Source organism: Muntiacus reevesi, chromosome 16 (assembly GCF_963930625.1).
Source record: "Muntiacus reevesi chromosome 16, mMunRee1.1, whole genome shotgun sequence".
Taxonomy (NCBI): Eukaryota; Metazoa; Chordata; class Mammalia; order Artiodactyla; family Cervidae; genus Muntiacus; species Muntiacus reevesi.
In genome coordinates this window covers 42,655,288-42,672,542 of record NC_089264.1, presented here as the reverse complement: position 1 = coordinate 42,672,542, position 17,255 = coordinate 42,655,288, and the positions used below count along the sequence as shown (strand labels likewise).

Here is a 17,255-nt window from a genome sequence, read left to right as displayed (position 1 = left end):
TTAATATCTCCGACATGGGCAAACACCCTGATTCTTTGTCCCATTTAAGCTTCATAACTACTGATATCAGTAGCCGCATTGGAATAAATGAGGACTGTGGGCTCAGTCCGGATTTGTCTCGTAGCTATTGGAACGTCCACTATAGGAAGGAATCTAGGCTCCACAAGTGCAGGGGACATGGGCTCAGCCTGGCCGGATGTGTGAATCAGAATCCATCTGATGCCTCTTGTTACACATCTAAATGTGTTAACTTGTTCAAAAGTTCCCATAAGTTATGGACCTGGTTAAAAGAATGTGACTATCATCCTGTGATTCTCCATCTTAAAGTCTATGGCAGAAAGCCATCTACCTTTCACTTCTTTTGACTTGCTCAAAGAAGAAATGTGGCAAGATCTTCAACTCTAAATAAGCCCTATCTTCCTGCCATCTATCTGGATCTAGCCCCTGGGAAAAGGAGACAGAAGTAGACTAATTCATTTAGCAACAAATATTTCAGGCACTATTTTCTGCCAGGCAGATTCTAACTCATGATGTTTACCCTGCTCCCTTTCAGAGATGAGTCTTTTACCTTGCTTTTTCTGCAAACTATTAAGCATGGTTCCCAAATTTGTCCAGAGGCACTATTCCAAGGTGAGAATGGACTTGCCTTTGCTATTAATGAAATGCATTTTCGGGTATTATTTAATGTTCTGGAGTGTTGTATGGTTGTTAGCACAACCAGTGACACCTTGAGCATGTACAGTTCCTCCTGTCCTTCCACTGCCCTACCCAGGACTATACTGTGTGGTAAATCACTTCTCTGTCATCAAGAGCTTTGCAGTTAATACTGTTCAATAATTATTAGGACCAGGTGGCCTTTATGCTCTGTTAGTCCCCAAACAATGATGAAGACCTTCCCTGACGTATTCCTGGCACCCACAAGACTAGTTGTGCTAAAGTCGCTTCAGTCACGTCTGACTCTGCAACCTATGGACTGTGGCCTGCCAGGCTCCTCTGTCCATGGGATTCTCCAGGCAAGAATACTGTGAGTGGACTTTCATACCCACCTCCAGGGGATCTTCCCAACCCAGGGATCAAACCCAGGTATCCCGCATTGCAGGCAGATTCTTTACAGTCTGAGCCACTAGGGAAGCCCAAGACTAATTCAGTTCAGTTCAGTTGCTCAGTCGTGTCCGACCCTTTGCGACCCCATGAATCACAGCACGCCAGGCCTCCCTGTCCATCACAAACTCCCAGAGTTTACTCAAACCCATGTCCATCGAGTCGGTGATGCCATCCAGCCATCTCATCCTCTGTCGTCCCCTTCTCCTCCTGCCCCCAATCCCTTCCAGCATCAGGGTCTTTTCCAATGAGTCAACTCTTCGCATGAGGTGGCCAAAGTATTGGAGTTTCAGCTTCAGCATCAGTCCTTCCAATGAACACCCAGGACTCATCTGCTTTAGGATAGACCGGTTGGATCTCCTTGCAGTTCAAGGGACTCTCAAGAGTCTTCTCCAACACCACAGTTCAAAAGCATCAATTCTTTGGTGCTCAGCTTTCTTCATAGTCCAACTCTCACATCCATACATGACCACTGGAAAAACCATAGCCTTGACTAGACTAATAACCCATTCATAAATCTTGACTTCAGAATGCACTTCCTGTTTCTCTAGGTGAACTAATATAAAACTGTCGCAGTGGTCCTTTGGCAGTGCTGAGTGCAGTTGCAAATGCTTCCAGATCGTTGTCCTCCTGACCCCAACCTGTGAGTTACCTGGCAATAAACTGATCCATTGATAATATGGAGCTGGCTGCCTGGTTTTTGGGTCTCAAAATAACCTTCTCCATCCTCCAACACATGGCAATAGATAATCTAGATGATGGGGTGCATTTAGATAAATCCACTATCTACCGGCTTTACAATCTTATGAAAACTGAATGCCCACTTTCCTGAAACTTATCCTGAATATGGTCCCTCATACCACACAGGAAAAGGATTCTGAATAAAGCTATACCCTCAGTGTTACAAGACAGAGGAGAGTAACTACCTACAGATTATGAAATCTTCACAGAGGAGTATGAATTTCCCCCAAGATATGTATAACAACATAGGAAATATCATAGGTGTGAAGTTTCAGATGTGGCCATCTGGAAATAAGAAAAAATTTGGTTATAAGTACATTCATAAAATTGTTTACAATAGTGAAAAAAGGAAACTTAGCTGCCCAACCACAGGAGACTGATTAAATGCAATATATCCATACTTCGACTGTGTGGATCACAATAAACTGTGGAAAATTCTGAAAGAGATGGGAATATCAGACCACCTGACCTGCCTCTTGAGAAACCTATATGCAGGTCAGGAAGCAACAGTTAGTACTGGACATGGAACAACAGACTGGTTCCAAATAGGAAAAGGAGTACGTCAAGGCTGTATATTGTCACCCTGTTTATTTAACTTATATGCAGAGTACATCATGAGAAATGCTGGGCTGGAAGAAGCACAAGCTGGAATCAAGATTGCTGGGAGAAATATCAATAACCTCAGATATGCAGATGACACCACCCTTATGGCAGAGAGTGAAGAGGAACTGAAAAGCCTCTTGATGAAAGTGAAAGAGGAGTGTGAAAAAGTTGGCTTAAAGCTTAACATTCAGAAAACTAAGATCATGGCATCTGGTCCCATCACCTCATGGGAAATAGATGGGTAGACAGTGGAAACAGTGTCAGACTTTATATTTTGGGGCTCCAAAATCACTGCAGATGGTGACTGCAGCCATGAAATTAAAAGACGCTTACTCCTTGGAAGGAAAGTTATGACCAACCTAGATAGCATATTAAAAAGCAGAGACATTACTTTGCCAACAAAGGTCTGTCTGGTCAAGGCTATGGTTTTTCCAGTGGTCATGTATGGATGTGAGAGTTGGACTGTGAAGAAAGCTGAGCACCAAAGAATTGATGCTTTTGAACTGTGGTGTTGGAGAAGACTCTTGAGAGTCCCTTGAACTGCAAGGAGATCCAACCGGTCTATCCTAAAGCAGATGAGTCCTGGGTGTTCATTGGAAGGACTGATGCTGAAGCTGAAACTCCAATACTTTGGCCACCTCATGCGAAGAGTTGACTCATTGGAAAAGACCCTGATGCTGGGAGGGATTGGGGGCAGGTGGAGAAGGGGACAACAGAGGATGAGATGGCTGGATGGCATCACTGACTCGATGGGCATGAGTTTGAGTGAACTCCGGGAGTTTGTGATGGACAGGGAGGCCTGGCGTGCTGCGATTCATGGGGTCGCAGAGTCGGACACGACTGAGCGACTGAACTAACTGATCCACACTGAAGAATAATACTGTTATTACGGGTATAAACTGATGTTCACAACATCTTTATCAGAGGATTACAAAACAATTTATTTTTACAATTCCATTTTTTTTAAAAATTTTAAGTGTCTGTAGCTATTTATACAGGAATCTTATTTCTGGAAGAAAATACACATAAGCTGTGACAGTGGTTCTCTCTGGGTAGTAGAATCAGAGTTACTTTTCATTTTCTTTGACTCAGGTGGCTCATGTATTAAGTGTAAAGTTAACAGGCAGCAACTTTTGTTTCCTTTTGTCTTCTTTAAGCACGCAGAATGTTTGGGCTATCTCTAGTTTTCTTCCACTCCTCACCTCCACATTTGCAAGTGACCAAACTGGCCCATCTGATTAGGGTTAGTTTCTTAAAGACGACCGATGTCACAGTTACAGTCTGCAGGGGTACTAAGCCAGGCAAGTGTGGGAATCTTGTGACTGTCCAGCTCATGGGATAAAACGTACCCCTTGGATCTCTGCGATCTGCTTGCTCAGTTTTGATGCTTTCCCTTCCCCGCCCAATCTGGCCAAGTTAACATTTATACTAAGTCTCTTGAAATTAAATTGTAGAGATCTTATCGTCACTTTATTGCAATGACCTTCTAGCTGACCCTCAAGTAATTTAACCCATGTCCTAATTTCCAATTAAAACCACATCAAGTAAGTCAAATTAGATGTTTCCTTCGCATTTTTTAAAAGCTTTTCTTTCTTAGCAGCTCTAAGTGTATTAGTGTCTTTCTATTAGGCAGCACAGTTGGGTTTGGAGGCATGAATGACCATTTCCATTCACCTGACCCAACCCTGATTTATGAGGAGCTTCTACTGGGTGAGTGCAGAACGGTGTTAGCGTGGGTGCTCACTTCGTTATCGGTGTTAGCTTCCCAGGCTCGTGGAAGGAGGATGGAGGCCATGGGTCCTGCAGCTGGTTGTCTCTCATATCACCGTGTACCAGACACAGCTCTGGGAGCCAGTGAAGGGGCACCGTGAAGTCCACAGCCCCGGCCACCAACGAGCTTCTAAGCCACAGAGGGGAAACATGCACCAAGAGTCGTTCTAATGCAGGGCATGATTTAAGTACCTGAAAACAAGTTGAAGACACACAAACACACACCTTTTTTATTTCACTGGCAAAAGATGTACTGTTGCACTGGAGACACCAGCGAGGACATCATGAAGAAGGTGGCATCAGACCACAACCTTTTGTAGGCTGTGATTTTATATTTAAAAGTCAAAGGCACACCATGTTTTATTGTACTTCACAGATACTGTGTCTCTTTACAATCGAAGATTTGTGGCATCCCTTTGTTATGAGATGATGGTTAGCATTTTTTAGTAATAAGTGTTGTGTATTAGCTGCTAAGTCGTGTCCAACTCTTGTGACCCCATGGACTGTAGCCCGCCAGGCTCCTCCATCCTTGGAATTCTCCAGGCAAGAATACTGGAGTGGGTTGTCATTCCCTTTCTCCAAGGGATCTTCCTGACCCAGGGATCAGACCCAGGTCTCCTGCATTGCAGGCAAATTCTTTACCATCTGAACCACTAGGTTTTCTTTTTTTTTTTTTTTTTTTCAGTCCTTCTAAGAAAAAAAGCAAGCTGTCTCCATATCTTAGGCAAGCCCAATGTCAGGGACTGAACTGTGTCTCTCCAAATCTATATGCTGAAGTCCTAACTCCCAGGACCTCAGACAGGGGCTGGATTTAGAGACACCATCTTTAAAAAGGAGATAAAGGTAAAACGAGGCCATTAAGGTGGGCACTAATCCTATCTGACCATCCTTACAGGAGGAAATGTGGACACAAAGAGACACCGAAGAAAGAGCACACGAGGACACAGTGAGAAGGCAACCATCTGCAAGCTAAGGAGAGAGGCCTCAGGAGAACCAAGCCTGTCAACACCTTTATCTTGAACTTCCAGGCTCTAGAACTGTGAGAAAGTTAATTACTGTTGTTTAAGCTATCCAATTCATTTGTTATAATAGCCCTAGCAAATAAATATACCCACCACCTGAAAATCTCTAGAAGATTCCATTCTTTCAAGTTTCTATTGAGCACCTACAATACATAGACAGGAGACTATAAGAAGTGGGTACTGACATTAAGAAACTGAAACCTTTCGTGGAAACAGAATCTGTCAATATAATCATGGAATAATACATAAAAAGTGACTCAAGTGTGGTGGAGAATAGCAAGCAGCTTGGAGAGGAAAGCCTCAGCTGGTATCAGTCTCAAATGTGAAACTTACCAGCAGAGAGTGGGACTGGGGCCAGGGCCTGAAGGCTCCATAAGACTTTAAAAGATGGCTGTATGGAGGGAACTATTCCAAACAGAAAAAAGAGAATGGGATGAAAAGACTGAGGCATACCAGAGAAATAAATTAGTCTAAATATCACACTAAATGTAGGGGAAAAAAATCTAATCTCATTCAGGGCCTACAAAGTGACAAAATGTGACAAAGTACAAAAATATGACAAAGTAACATCATATTTCATTACATTACCTAATATAAACAAGAAATAGAATGAAATTTACTGGCAATTATTTAAGAAAAATGTCCTTTTCATGAACTTCCCTAGCGGCCCAGTGGTTAAGACTCCACATTTTCACTGCAGGGAGCACAGGTTCAATCCCTGGTGGGAGAACTAAGATTCCACATGCCACAAGGAATGGCCAAAAAAAAAAAATTTCCTTTTAAAAAGCTTAAAAAGGTTTGTCTGTCAAATTTCAGGGATTTTCTTTTACTGCAGTTTTAAGTAAGTATCTTAATGTTCAGATATGCAGATTCCTAATTAGAACAAATGACCTCATCTCCCATCACACTTTATACCTCCCAGAGACATTTTCACATTCTATTCGTTTATTCTCTGAGGAAAGAAAGAGATTAAGTCCTTAAAATTACCATAACTGAACACAAGAACAGAACCATCAAACTTCCTATTTTTAACTCTGAGAAGGTAACGAAGTTTTCAAGTACAGAATTCCTGATTATAAGTAACACCCTATTTGCTCAATACTAAGATGGGCTTTTTTTCTTATTTCTGAAATAAGACACATCTAAAGTTTAATATATACAATTAATAAGATAAGGGTGTTTTCCCCCTGAAAAGATATGTTTCATCAATAGCACACTTTACCAATTGATGGTATCTTAAAACTAAGAAAACATGGTGATGATAACCACTGGCCATCAGGAGCCAATTCTTCAGCAGTCATGGTCCCTCAGGTGTCTGAGTTTCTGGGCAGATTTCAACAGATTTTAACCACAGTATCATGGACACCATGAAAGTCAGGCAATGTCCACACCTATACCCGAATCAGAGAGACTCTTACAATGACGCTACAAGGTTCATATCTCATCCAATCACCTCAAAATCTGCCCCTCCTAGCACCACAGCAACCCATAAAAATGGGACAAGAGAAGAATTTCCTGATGCCTGTTAAGTCCAGGAGCTTGGCTCATCTTGTGATGTCACCTGACCTATCAGGACCACACTGTCAGGGCCATGTGTGAGGATTCCACAGCAGGTACCAAACTTAAATACCAGGTAGAATTTAAATAAGAGATGGAGTAAAGTTCTTCTACTTTTACTTAGAGGGCTCCAGCTAAGCCCAAGCAGAGATGCCTCCAAACATGCTGTAAAATAGTCATGTGGGAAAGAGAGGAGAGTCATTATGCAAATACAAGCCATTCAAAACTACCAAGTCTTAAGAAGATAATGTCAGATACCTAGCAGAGAAATGGGGAGAGGAATTCTTTGTTCAAACTCCTCCATTTAGCGCTGCAACCCTGGACCACCAGATAATTACCATCTTCACCTGTTAACACTTCTCCAGGCTAACAAGCGAACTGAGAGCCAGGTGATGTGTCTTACTTAATTTAACCACACACAATCCTGAGATGTATTGTCCCTATTATATCGATGAAGAAACAGTGGCTTCTAGAGAGTGAATGACTTGGCCAAAGACATACAACCAGAAGTGTTAGAATAGGAAAGAGGAGTTTGAATCACCAAAATAGACTGCCTCTGCTACAACTTTTATAAAGAAACATCCTGCCTAAGTTAACAGACAATAAGATGACACAGCAAGTCATAATTCAACAAACATTTAGGTGATTCTATATCATCAAAGGATAACTGCAAAGAGTAGTTGAAAAATAAATATTTAATATTAATATAACCATAATCGTTTTAGACTGCCTTTGTCAAAATTCTTTCCATCTTCAGATTCTGTCTTAAAAAAAAACAACTGTACATTATGTTTCTCTTTACAAGTGGGATTTAAGCCATTGTACAATATTTTAATATTTAATTTAACATACATAACAACATACTCTTATGTTCAATGTAAACAAAACCTCGGGTTTTCATTCTTATTTTCTTCTTTGTTTCTGCAAAAGAATGCTCTGTGCCCATTTTTCAGATAAAAGAGGCTAAAATAATATGACTGCAAGAGATGTAAAGAGAGAAAAAAGGCACCAAAAGCTAGCAAGCCAGCAAAGGTCTCCAGAGGGGCTGCAGTGGGGGCGGGGGCGTGTAAAGGGGGGGTGTCTATAAACCAGCAAAATACCACCTCCCTATTTTCAAGCTTAGAAAGGTGCATACCTTTAAAAGCAACAGAATTTAAGTCCAACATGGCACTTTCACAAAATGGCATCAAAGGTTGGACTATAAATCTTCCTTATTCTCAAGTCACTGGACATTTAAGAGCAAAGATATTGATGGGTTCTTTCTCTCCTTTTCTTCTTCCTTGTAACAGATGTATGATTCATGGATTGTCCTTTAGTGGTATCCATTTTCATCTTATTGCTTTCTCTTTGCTTCTGCTTTCTGACAGCCCTGAAAAACAAGGTGCTAAATTATTTTGGAGAATGAGCACAGTGAATTATGTAATTATGTTGAAGTTTAATTAACTAGCTAACCAAATAAGAAAACAGAAGGGAAAGAATTTACTGTATTATAAGCATAAATCCTCAGAATCCTAACCACAGTAACAAGGAGATAGAGTCCTGACCAAGCAAAATGTTTTAGAGAAGAAATTTCTTTGAAAGATGGTTACTACAGATTTAGAACAATCTATTCAGGACAAATACACCACAGAGGTAAATAGTCAAGTCAGTGAGTTGGGAGGTTTTTTTTTTTTCCCCTTCTACATTTGTACTGCTCAACTCAGCACTTCGATCTCCAAAACCCGGAATTACATTTTTCAGAAAAAGACCGATATATTGACAGTTAGCAATGGTAGAAAAATGCTGCAACTCTGAAAAGGCTTACAGAAGCTCATCTTATAGTCTTAATTTTCCTTTCCTCAGTATCCTAAAATCCTGACAAATGCCATACAGGATGTCCACATTTAGTGGTCTCTTGAAGACTAGCTTCAAAATGAATAAGCTGAAAGTCAATCTCTAAAAAGCATTAAATCACACCAGAAAACAAAAACAGATCCTTTGCTTCAGGTGCTCTCTGAACTAAGTTACAGGCAATCTATAGCTGAGAAAGATTACTGGCCTGTTCATTCACTTTCTCCAAGCTAGCAGAATCACGCCATTTATTATATCATGAACAAAGGGATGAGCTGGGGCTGCCAGCACTGGCAAACCTGGAAACTTTCAAGGCTGCCCAGCAATATCAACTGTTAAGACTCCTCCTTATAAACCACCACAAGTCCTAGGGAAAAGCTTCTTCTTGATCTTCCCAGGACCAAAATCTGGGAAAGCGGCTTCATACACAGTATATAATCTCTTAGTGGACAAACTCAGCCTCTCCTTTGGGTCATTCAGTATACATGTTAAGTGCTGGGAATACAAACATGAACGGGTACAACTGACTTCAAGGAGCAGGGAGACTGAGGCAAGGCAGGTGTCATCCTTCCCTTTCCTTCTCCCCACTTTTCTTTTTTAGGGAAAGAGACTGAGGCTAAGAAACCATCTTTGAGGAAGTGGCAGAATCAGCTTGATTCAGGAAACTGTGCTCTTTTAATTTTACCTTGATACTACATACACTACTATAAATTATTCAGGTATATAAAATGCTCAGCATATAGTAACTCCTAAAAAATATTAGCTATTATTAGTAGCTCCACATGACTACTATTCAGAATTTTGCTTGGTAATTTAATATTTTTCCATGTTTAGATTTTGCACTAGGGTATCTTTCAAGTTCAAAATAAAACAAAACAGTCATCTTCGTTCTGTTTTGTGCGTGTTATATAAGTCTCCTTTTTCTCCAGCCATTTTTTTAAAGTAAGAAAATGTCCTGGTAAGTGATGAATTTAGCAAACGTAATGACGTATAATCTCTTGATCACAAAATCAATGAAGTTATTATGCATGCCTGTATACAAAATTCAAACAAATTTTCTTTGGGTTATCCACTGATAAGAACTAAACATGAACCGGATTTCACTAGAAGATATGGTAAACAAAAACAGAAGGAAAACACTCATTTCTAAAATGAATAAACAAAATGCTCCAGAGGTAGAGTCTTTAAACAGTGATAAACTGAGTATAAATCAGCTGGCTGTTTTATTTTGCCTTAAAATTAAATTGACCTGGTATTGATATTTGTCCTCTAAATTACAAGTATTTATGTGACTGATAAAATGAGCTCTAACCACAAGAGGGAGCCAGCATCATTCTAGTTCATAACCAAAGGAAAATTAATACTAAGGAAAACTAAAGTAACATAAGACAACTATAAAACATAAAAGATGAAAAGACCTTTTATGCCACAGAGCCTTAAAAAAAGCATAAAAATTATTTTTTACTATTATAAAAAGTTCATGCCTTGTCAATTTCATTATAAAAAGTTTTTGAAAGCAATACCTGAAAATAACCACTAACAGTTTAGGTGTCTTCTCTAAGAGAAGAAGGTGATACTATTCAAGAATTATCAGGTAGTGCTCGCTTCGGCAGCACATATACTAAAATTGGAACCATACAGAGAAGATTAGCATGGCCCCTGCGCAAGGATGACAACGCAAATTCGTGAAGCGTTCCGTATTTTTAGACTTTTGGACTCTGCGGGAGAAGGCGAGGGTGGGATGTTTCGAGAGAACAGCATCGAAACATGTATATTATCAAGGGTGAAACAGATCACCAGCCCAGGTTGGATGCATGAGACAAGTGCTCGGGCTTGGTGCACTGGGAGGACCCAGAGGGATCGGGTGGAGAGGGAGGTGGGAGGGGGGGATCCGGATGGGGAATACGTGTAACTCTATGGCTGATTCATGTCAATGTATGGCAAAAATCACTACAATGTTGTAAAGTAATTAGCCTCCAACTAATAAAAATAAATGGGAAAAAAAAAAGAATTATCAGGTATACCACATTCTAGATGATTTGGTCTTGAATTAAAATTGATAAAACCTAGTACTGAAGGATACTACATGATTTTCCTCAATGAAAACAATATATTACTAACAAATAAACTAGTTAGAGCTATTTAAGAACCAAGGAAGAGCCTATAGTGTATTACTAAAATGCAAATTCAGTTTCCATGTGTCATAAAATCACAGAATCAAAGGCTGAGCATGATACTAACTCCTGTTTGCAACTAGAATTATACTGTAAATAGTAAAACACCCCTAGATCACCCCTACTTTATAAGATTGTATTCTATTCTTAAAGGTTTATAAGGAAAAGTATTTTCTAAGACTCAATATACCTCTTTAGTTAATTTTTATAATACTTCTACTCTTGATTACTTAGTGGGAATAATTATTGAAAGTAGATTCGATAAAAAGCATGGGCTTCCCTAGTGGCTTCAATGGTAAAGAATCTGCTTGCAACGCAAGAGACTCAGGTTTGACCCCTGAGTTGGGAAGATCCCCTGGAGAAAGAAATGGCTATCCACTCCAGTATTCTTGCCTGGAGAATTCCATGGACAGAGGAGCCTGGCAGGCTACAGTCCATGAGGTCGCAAAGAGTCAGACACGACTAAGTGACTGACACTCTCATTTTCATTTTTCAGTGGAAAAGGTAGTTTAAATAGTAGGCAGAATTCAAATGGCTGGGCTTTAATGGAAAAAATTTCTACTGACCAAAAAAGTAAAAACAGATGGAAAAGAATCAGGTATTCAGGTTGGTACAAAAGTAATTGTTTTGGACTATGAATTTTAAATCATTATAGCTAGACTGAAACACATCTTTATTAATAAAATAGGAACCATTACAATCAACACATATTTGCCAGTGAGAAATGTTTGTTTATCCCTGTAGCATAAAAATCTGTGTTTCAGGATTTGATGAACTCTTGGAAAGTGTTTTCTGCCGCCTGATGGTTGTGGAAGCATTTTCCCTGCAAAAAGTTGCTGAGATGCTTGAAGATGTGGTAGTTGGTTGGAGAGAGGTCAGATGAATACGGTAGAAAAGGCAAAACTTTGCAGCCCAATACATTTAACTTCTGAAGCAGCTGTGTGACATGCAGTCAGGCGATGTTGTGGAGAACGGGGCCCATTCTGTTGACCAACACTGACTGCAGGCGTTGCAATTTTCGGTGCATCTCATCGATTTGCTGAGCATATTTCTCAGATATATTGGTTTCACCAGGCTTCAGAGAGCTGTAGTGGATCAGACAGGCAGCAGAGCACCAAACAGTGACCATGACCTTTTATGGTGTTAGTTTGGCCTTGGGAAGTGCATGGAGTGTGTTCTTGGTCCAACCACTGAGCTGGTCATTGACAATTGTCATATAAAATCCACTTTTCATCACGCATTACAATCCAATCAAGAAACGTTGCATAGAATAAGAGAAACTGATGCTGCTAAGTCGCATCAGTCGTGTCCGACTCTATGCGACCCCATAGATGGCAGGCTCTCTCGTCCCTGGGATTCTCCAGGCAAGAACAGTGGAGTGGGTTGCCATTTCCTTCTCCAATGCATGAAAGTGAAAAGTGACAGTGAAGTCGCTCACTCGTGTCCGACTCTTAGCGACCCCATGGATTGCAGCCTACCAGGCTTCTCCGTCCATGGGATTTTCCAAGTAAGAGTACTGGAGTGGGTCGCTAGTGCCTTCTCCAAGAATAAGAGAAGATGACACTTCAAAACAATGACTTTTTTGACTTTTGGTCAGCTCATGAGGCAACCATTTATCGAAGTTTTTCACCTTTCCAATTTGCCTGAAATGCCAAATGACCAGAATGGTCAATGTTGAGTTCTTCAGCAACTTCTCTGTAAGGGGATCAGCTTCAATGATGCCTCTCAGTTGGTCGTTGTCAACTTCCTATGACCAGCTGTATTACACTCCCCATCTTCCAGGCTCTTGTCTCGTTTATAAAACTTCTTGAACCACCACTGCACTGTATGTTTGCTAGCAGTTCCTGGGTCAAATGCATTGTTGATGTTGTGAGTCATCTCTGCTGCTTTACAACCCATTTTGACCTCGAATAAAAAAACTGCTCAAATTTGTTTTTTGTCTAACATCATTTCTATAGTCTAAAATATAAAATAAACAAGTAATAAGTCATTAGCAAAAAAGAAAAGCAAGAAATGTGTATTAAAACAATGTGTAAAGTAACATCTATTTAAGAATGTATTCCAGTATCAAATGGCAAAATTCAACAATGCAAAACCGCAATTACTTTTGCACCAACCAAATATTTCTAATACTAAAAGATGTTTTTTTTCATCACAAGTTATATGAGTGCTCAAAATCTTTATCCTGATCTCAATTTTCATGTAATATTAAACTTAGCTATCTGGTTTTCACATCAGCAAAACAAGAGGACTCAATACACGTCATCCCTTTAGTGTAAAAAGAAAAAAAGTGTAATCATTCAAGTTAGCCCATTTGAAATACCAATAGTATTTCTAAATCAACTACTATCACTGGTATCATGTTGCTCTGAATTATAACAACTATGTTACATACACATATAGGAAAGTTAGTCAGTCAGTCATTTTCTACCTTATATTTTGGTTATTTACTAGTCTTGCCTGTAAAATCTTAAGCTCTCTGACTCACCTTGATACCCTTCCTCCCCATCTTCTGACTCACCTTGATACCCTTCCTCCCCATCTATGCAAACAACGCCTAACAGTGGAAGCAACAATTCATTTAGCACTTACGGATCCTCCAGTTATTGCACACTTTTGTGGACTGTTCTGTACACAAGAAAAGTTTTTCGAGTAAATAAAGGAATTCAACTAACTTGTTAACTTTCTTAGATGTAGAAATGTTAGGACAAGTACTCCGTTTATGGTCTAATGCACCACAAATAAAGCAGCCGTCTTTCGGGCCCTTGCAAGAATGATCTGGAAGAGCACAGTGATTGCAAATGCTACAGTGGATCCAGGCTGTAAAATAAAAAAATTAGGTTTTAGAAGAGGTTCATTTAATAGAATTTTTCATTAGATTAACCCTTATGGTGAGGAAGTATGAATAGTGTTTACTTCAAATATTGTGATCTCTTTACCGAGCTAATTATAATTTGGCTAAAGAGGCCAAGGTTAAGAGGTTGGATTCCCACGTAAACCAGCTAACTTCTTTCTGATACGTGGCAACAAATTCCGCCCTTCTGCAATGAGTCATGAACCACCGACACAATGGGGACCGGCTGAGCAATACAAAATCCTATTAAAATAAGCCAAACCAAACAAGGTAAAGTCATCTCTCTCTCTCTAAAGGAGAGAAAGTTCATTTTAGTAAGTGTAAAAATTAAAAAGGAAGTAAATTAATGTAAGTCTCTATATTAATTTTTTTTCTTTTGTAAATACAGTTAAATAAAAATTCTATTTAGATGAAGAAAAACTCAAATGTTTTCATAGGATCTCAAACACTAAGTCTAAAATACTTACAAGGCTTTACACACTTTTTGCAGAGAAAGCAATGGTTCCATTTCCTGCCATCCTACAAAAATAATTTTTAAACTATGATTAATTTGTCATTAAGAATCAAGCCCCATAATTAAAAATTAAAATGGCTTATTAAAAGCTGTGTAAATTATTCATTCCTTATTTCTCACTTTCCTGAGCTTACAATTAAATACTTTGATTTTAATTCATGCATTTCTCCACTCAACTCAAATGCCCCAAATTCCATAACACTAAAACTGGGGGATTTATCTAAATGATCTTGAAAGTCCACTCCAGATCAATCAACCCAAACTGCACGAAGAAGGACTCAATGAAAATTTCAAGAGAATTAATGACTCATAGTTTTTATAGTCTATCTGACATGATCCTTAATAACGTTCATATTTGAGAAAATGTAATTTAGAAGGATGGAGGTTACTATCTGGGTAATTTAAAAACTGTGAAATAAAACATACCTAGAAAAGTACATGAAATGCATACATTCAGTTTAGTGAACACTGTTTATAAAGTTTATAAAGTAAACACTGAAGAACCCAACAAGTCAAGAGACAGAATTCCATTAGTCCCCTAGACACTTCCCCAAATGCCCCTTCCAGTCCAGTATTCCTCCTTCCCCACCGAGAAACACCTAGCCTAGCTTTTCTGATGCTCACTTCCTTGTTTTTACTTTTTCCACCTATGTGTGCATCTCTAAATTAAAAAAAAAAATTTTTTTTTCTCATTTTGGAATCTGTATGATTTGGGCATAATTTTTTTTAGATGAAGAATACAGACAATTTCTAAACTAATTGGAAATATATATAATCAATGTTACCATAGTAAAAAACCAGTACAACCAGTAAGTTATAAAATAATGTACTTTCCAATAGTTATAAAAATACAGCCTTTCCTTTAGAGAATAATACGTGCTTATCAGCCAACTAAACTTCACATGTTCTTTTTGACTGGATGTAGTTAAAATAACAGAGTATCCTAAGGGTGGTCCTACCTTCCTAAAAATGTCAGCAGGAGGTATGTCCTCTGCAGTCCCCCCTCGCCTGTGAAAAGGCCTGTCTACCAGCGCCGTGTGAGGACTTAACGACTTAGTCCATGTACAGCACTTAGACAGGGCCTGGCACATAAAAAGTCCTGTTATTAACTGCTGCTTCGTCAGAACAGTGATTGGTATCTAATAATTCAATTCCTTATTTGAAACAATTTTGCCCTCAACAAAATTTAGTCTTCATTTAGTGCCTCATTTGAAACCCTAATAATTTTAGCAGTCACACATTACCATATAAAAATAACTCAAAAATTATTAATAATAATGAAGGCAACTAAACATTTTTAAAAGCCTGCAGTACTTTATGATTAGAGAAAAGATATTGTATTAAAATATAATTAATAAACAATAATACACTAACTGTTGTTGTTCAGTTGCTAAGCCGTGCCCAACGCTTTGCGATCCTATGGACTGCAGGCTCCTCTGTCCTCCACTATCTCCCAGAGTTTGCTCAAATTCATGTCCGTTGAGTTGGTGATGCTATACAACCATGTCATCCTCTGCTGCCTCTTTCTCCTTTTGCCTTCTATCTTTCCCAGCATCAAGGTCTTTTCCAATGAGTCAGCTCTTTGAATCAGGTGGCCAAAGTATTGGAGCTTCAGCGACAGACCTTTCAATGAATATTCACGGTTGATTTCCTTAGGATTGACTGATTTGATATCCTTGCTGGTCAAGGAACTTTCAAGAGTCTTCTCCAACACTACTATTCAAAAGCATCATCAGTTCTTTGAAGCTCAGCTTTCCTTATGGTTTAACATTCACATCCGCACATGACTACTGTAAAGACCATAGCTTTGACTATATGGACTTTTGTCAGCAAAGGGATGTCTTTGCTTTTTAATATGCTATCTAGGTTTATCATAGCTTTCCTTCCAAGGAGCAAGTGTCTTTTAATTTCATGCCTGCAGTTACCATCTGCAATGACTTTGGAGCCCAAGAAAATAAAATCTGTCACTGCTTCAACTTTCTCCCGATCTATTTGCCATGAAGTGATGGGACTGGATGCCATGATCTTAGATTTTTGAATGTTGAGTTTCAAGCCAGTTTTTTCACTCTCCTCTTTAGAGGCTCTTTAGTTCCTCTTCACTTTCTGCCATTAGAGTGGTATCATGTGCATATCTGAGGCTGTTGATATTTCTCTTGGCAATCTTGGTTCCAGCTTGTGAGTTATCCAGTTCAGCATTTCACATGATGTACTCTGCATATAAGTTAAATAAGCAGCGTGACAATATACAGCCTTGATGTACTCCTTTCCCAATTTTGAACCAGTCCATTGTTCCATATTAAGTTCTAACTGTCGCTTCTTGACCTGCATACAGGTTCCTCAGAAGACACGTAAAGTGGTCTGGTACTCCCATCTCTTTAAGAATTCCCCACAGTTTGTTGTGATTCACACAGTCAAAGCCTTTAGCATAGTCAGTGAAGCAGAAGTAGATGTTCTCTGGAATTCTCTTGCTTTCTCCATGACCCAATGAATGTTGGCAATTTGATCTCTGGTTCCTCTGGCTTTTCTCAACCCAGCTTGCACATCTGGAAGTTCTTGGTTCACATATTGCTAACGCTTAGCTTGAAGGATTTTGGCATAACCTTGCTAGCACGTGAAATGAGCACAACTGTATAGTAGTTTGAACATTCTTTGGCATTAATGCATTAATATGAATTACAATATTAAAAAAATAACATTAAGAAAATGTAATGAAACTAGTGAACTAAAATAAAACTAATATATTTGAGTAAAAGCACATTATAAAGAAAATTATACCTTGGATGTGCAAGAATTACAGTGTTCACAGTGTTGATTCTCTAGAGAAACATATCGTTGACACAGGGGGCAAAATCTAAGGAGAAAAGAAAGACTCGATGAAATGAGCTGCATATATTTATACCTATTGAGATTCACAAGGTAGATAAAAGTTCACAAGGCATGTTACAAAAATTCGGTATAATTCAAATTAAATTCAATACAACATTTTAGGCCACATTTAATAGTAATAAAAGTACTACATGAGTCAATATGAAAGGCATTTTCGTATCAGATATATGGAACTTTATTTTCAGTGACTCATGTATTTCAAG

At 39.0% G+C, this 17,255-nt stretch overlaps 1 protein-coding gene and 1 non-coding gene across 7 annotated transcripts in view; one reads left to right on the top strand and one right to left on the bottom strand.

Moving 5' to 3' along the window:
- Positions 1-7,489: 7,489 nt before the first annotated feature.
- Positions 7,490-17,255, bottom strand: part of ZCCHC4 (zinc finger CCHC-type containing 4) — a 56,576-nt gene continuing 46,810 nt past the window's right edge. For 4 of the 6 annotated variants that reach the window (XR_010659401.1, XR_010659404.1, XR_010659403.1 and 1 more), the window contains one exon: positions 16,996-17,017. Coding sequence is in view for 2 of the 6 variants with exons in the window: in XM_065907189.1 (XP_065763261.1) it covers positions 8,028-8,163; positions 13,474-13,618; positions 14,120-14,171; positions 16,942-17,017 (409 nt within the window). In the remaining 4 variants the exon portion in view is untranslated. Of the gene's footprint in view, positions 8,164-13,473; positions 13,619-14,119; positions 14,172-16,941; positions 17,018-17,255 lie in introns of those variants that run through there. The other 2 variants (XM_065907189.1, XM_065907190.1) reach the window with 1 other exon arrangement.
- Positions 10,222-10,329, top strand: LOC136148180 (U6 spliceosomal RNA). The gene has a single exon (XR_010659465.1). It is a non-coding gene; the product is annotated as a U6 spliceosomal RNA (small nuclear RNA).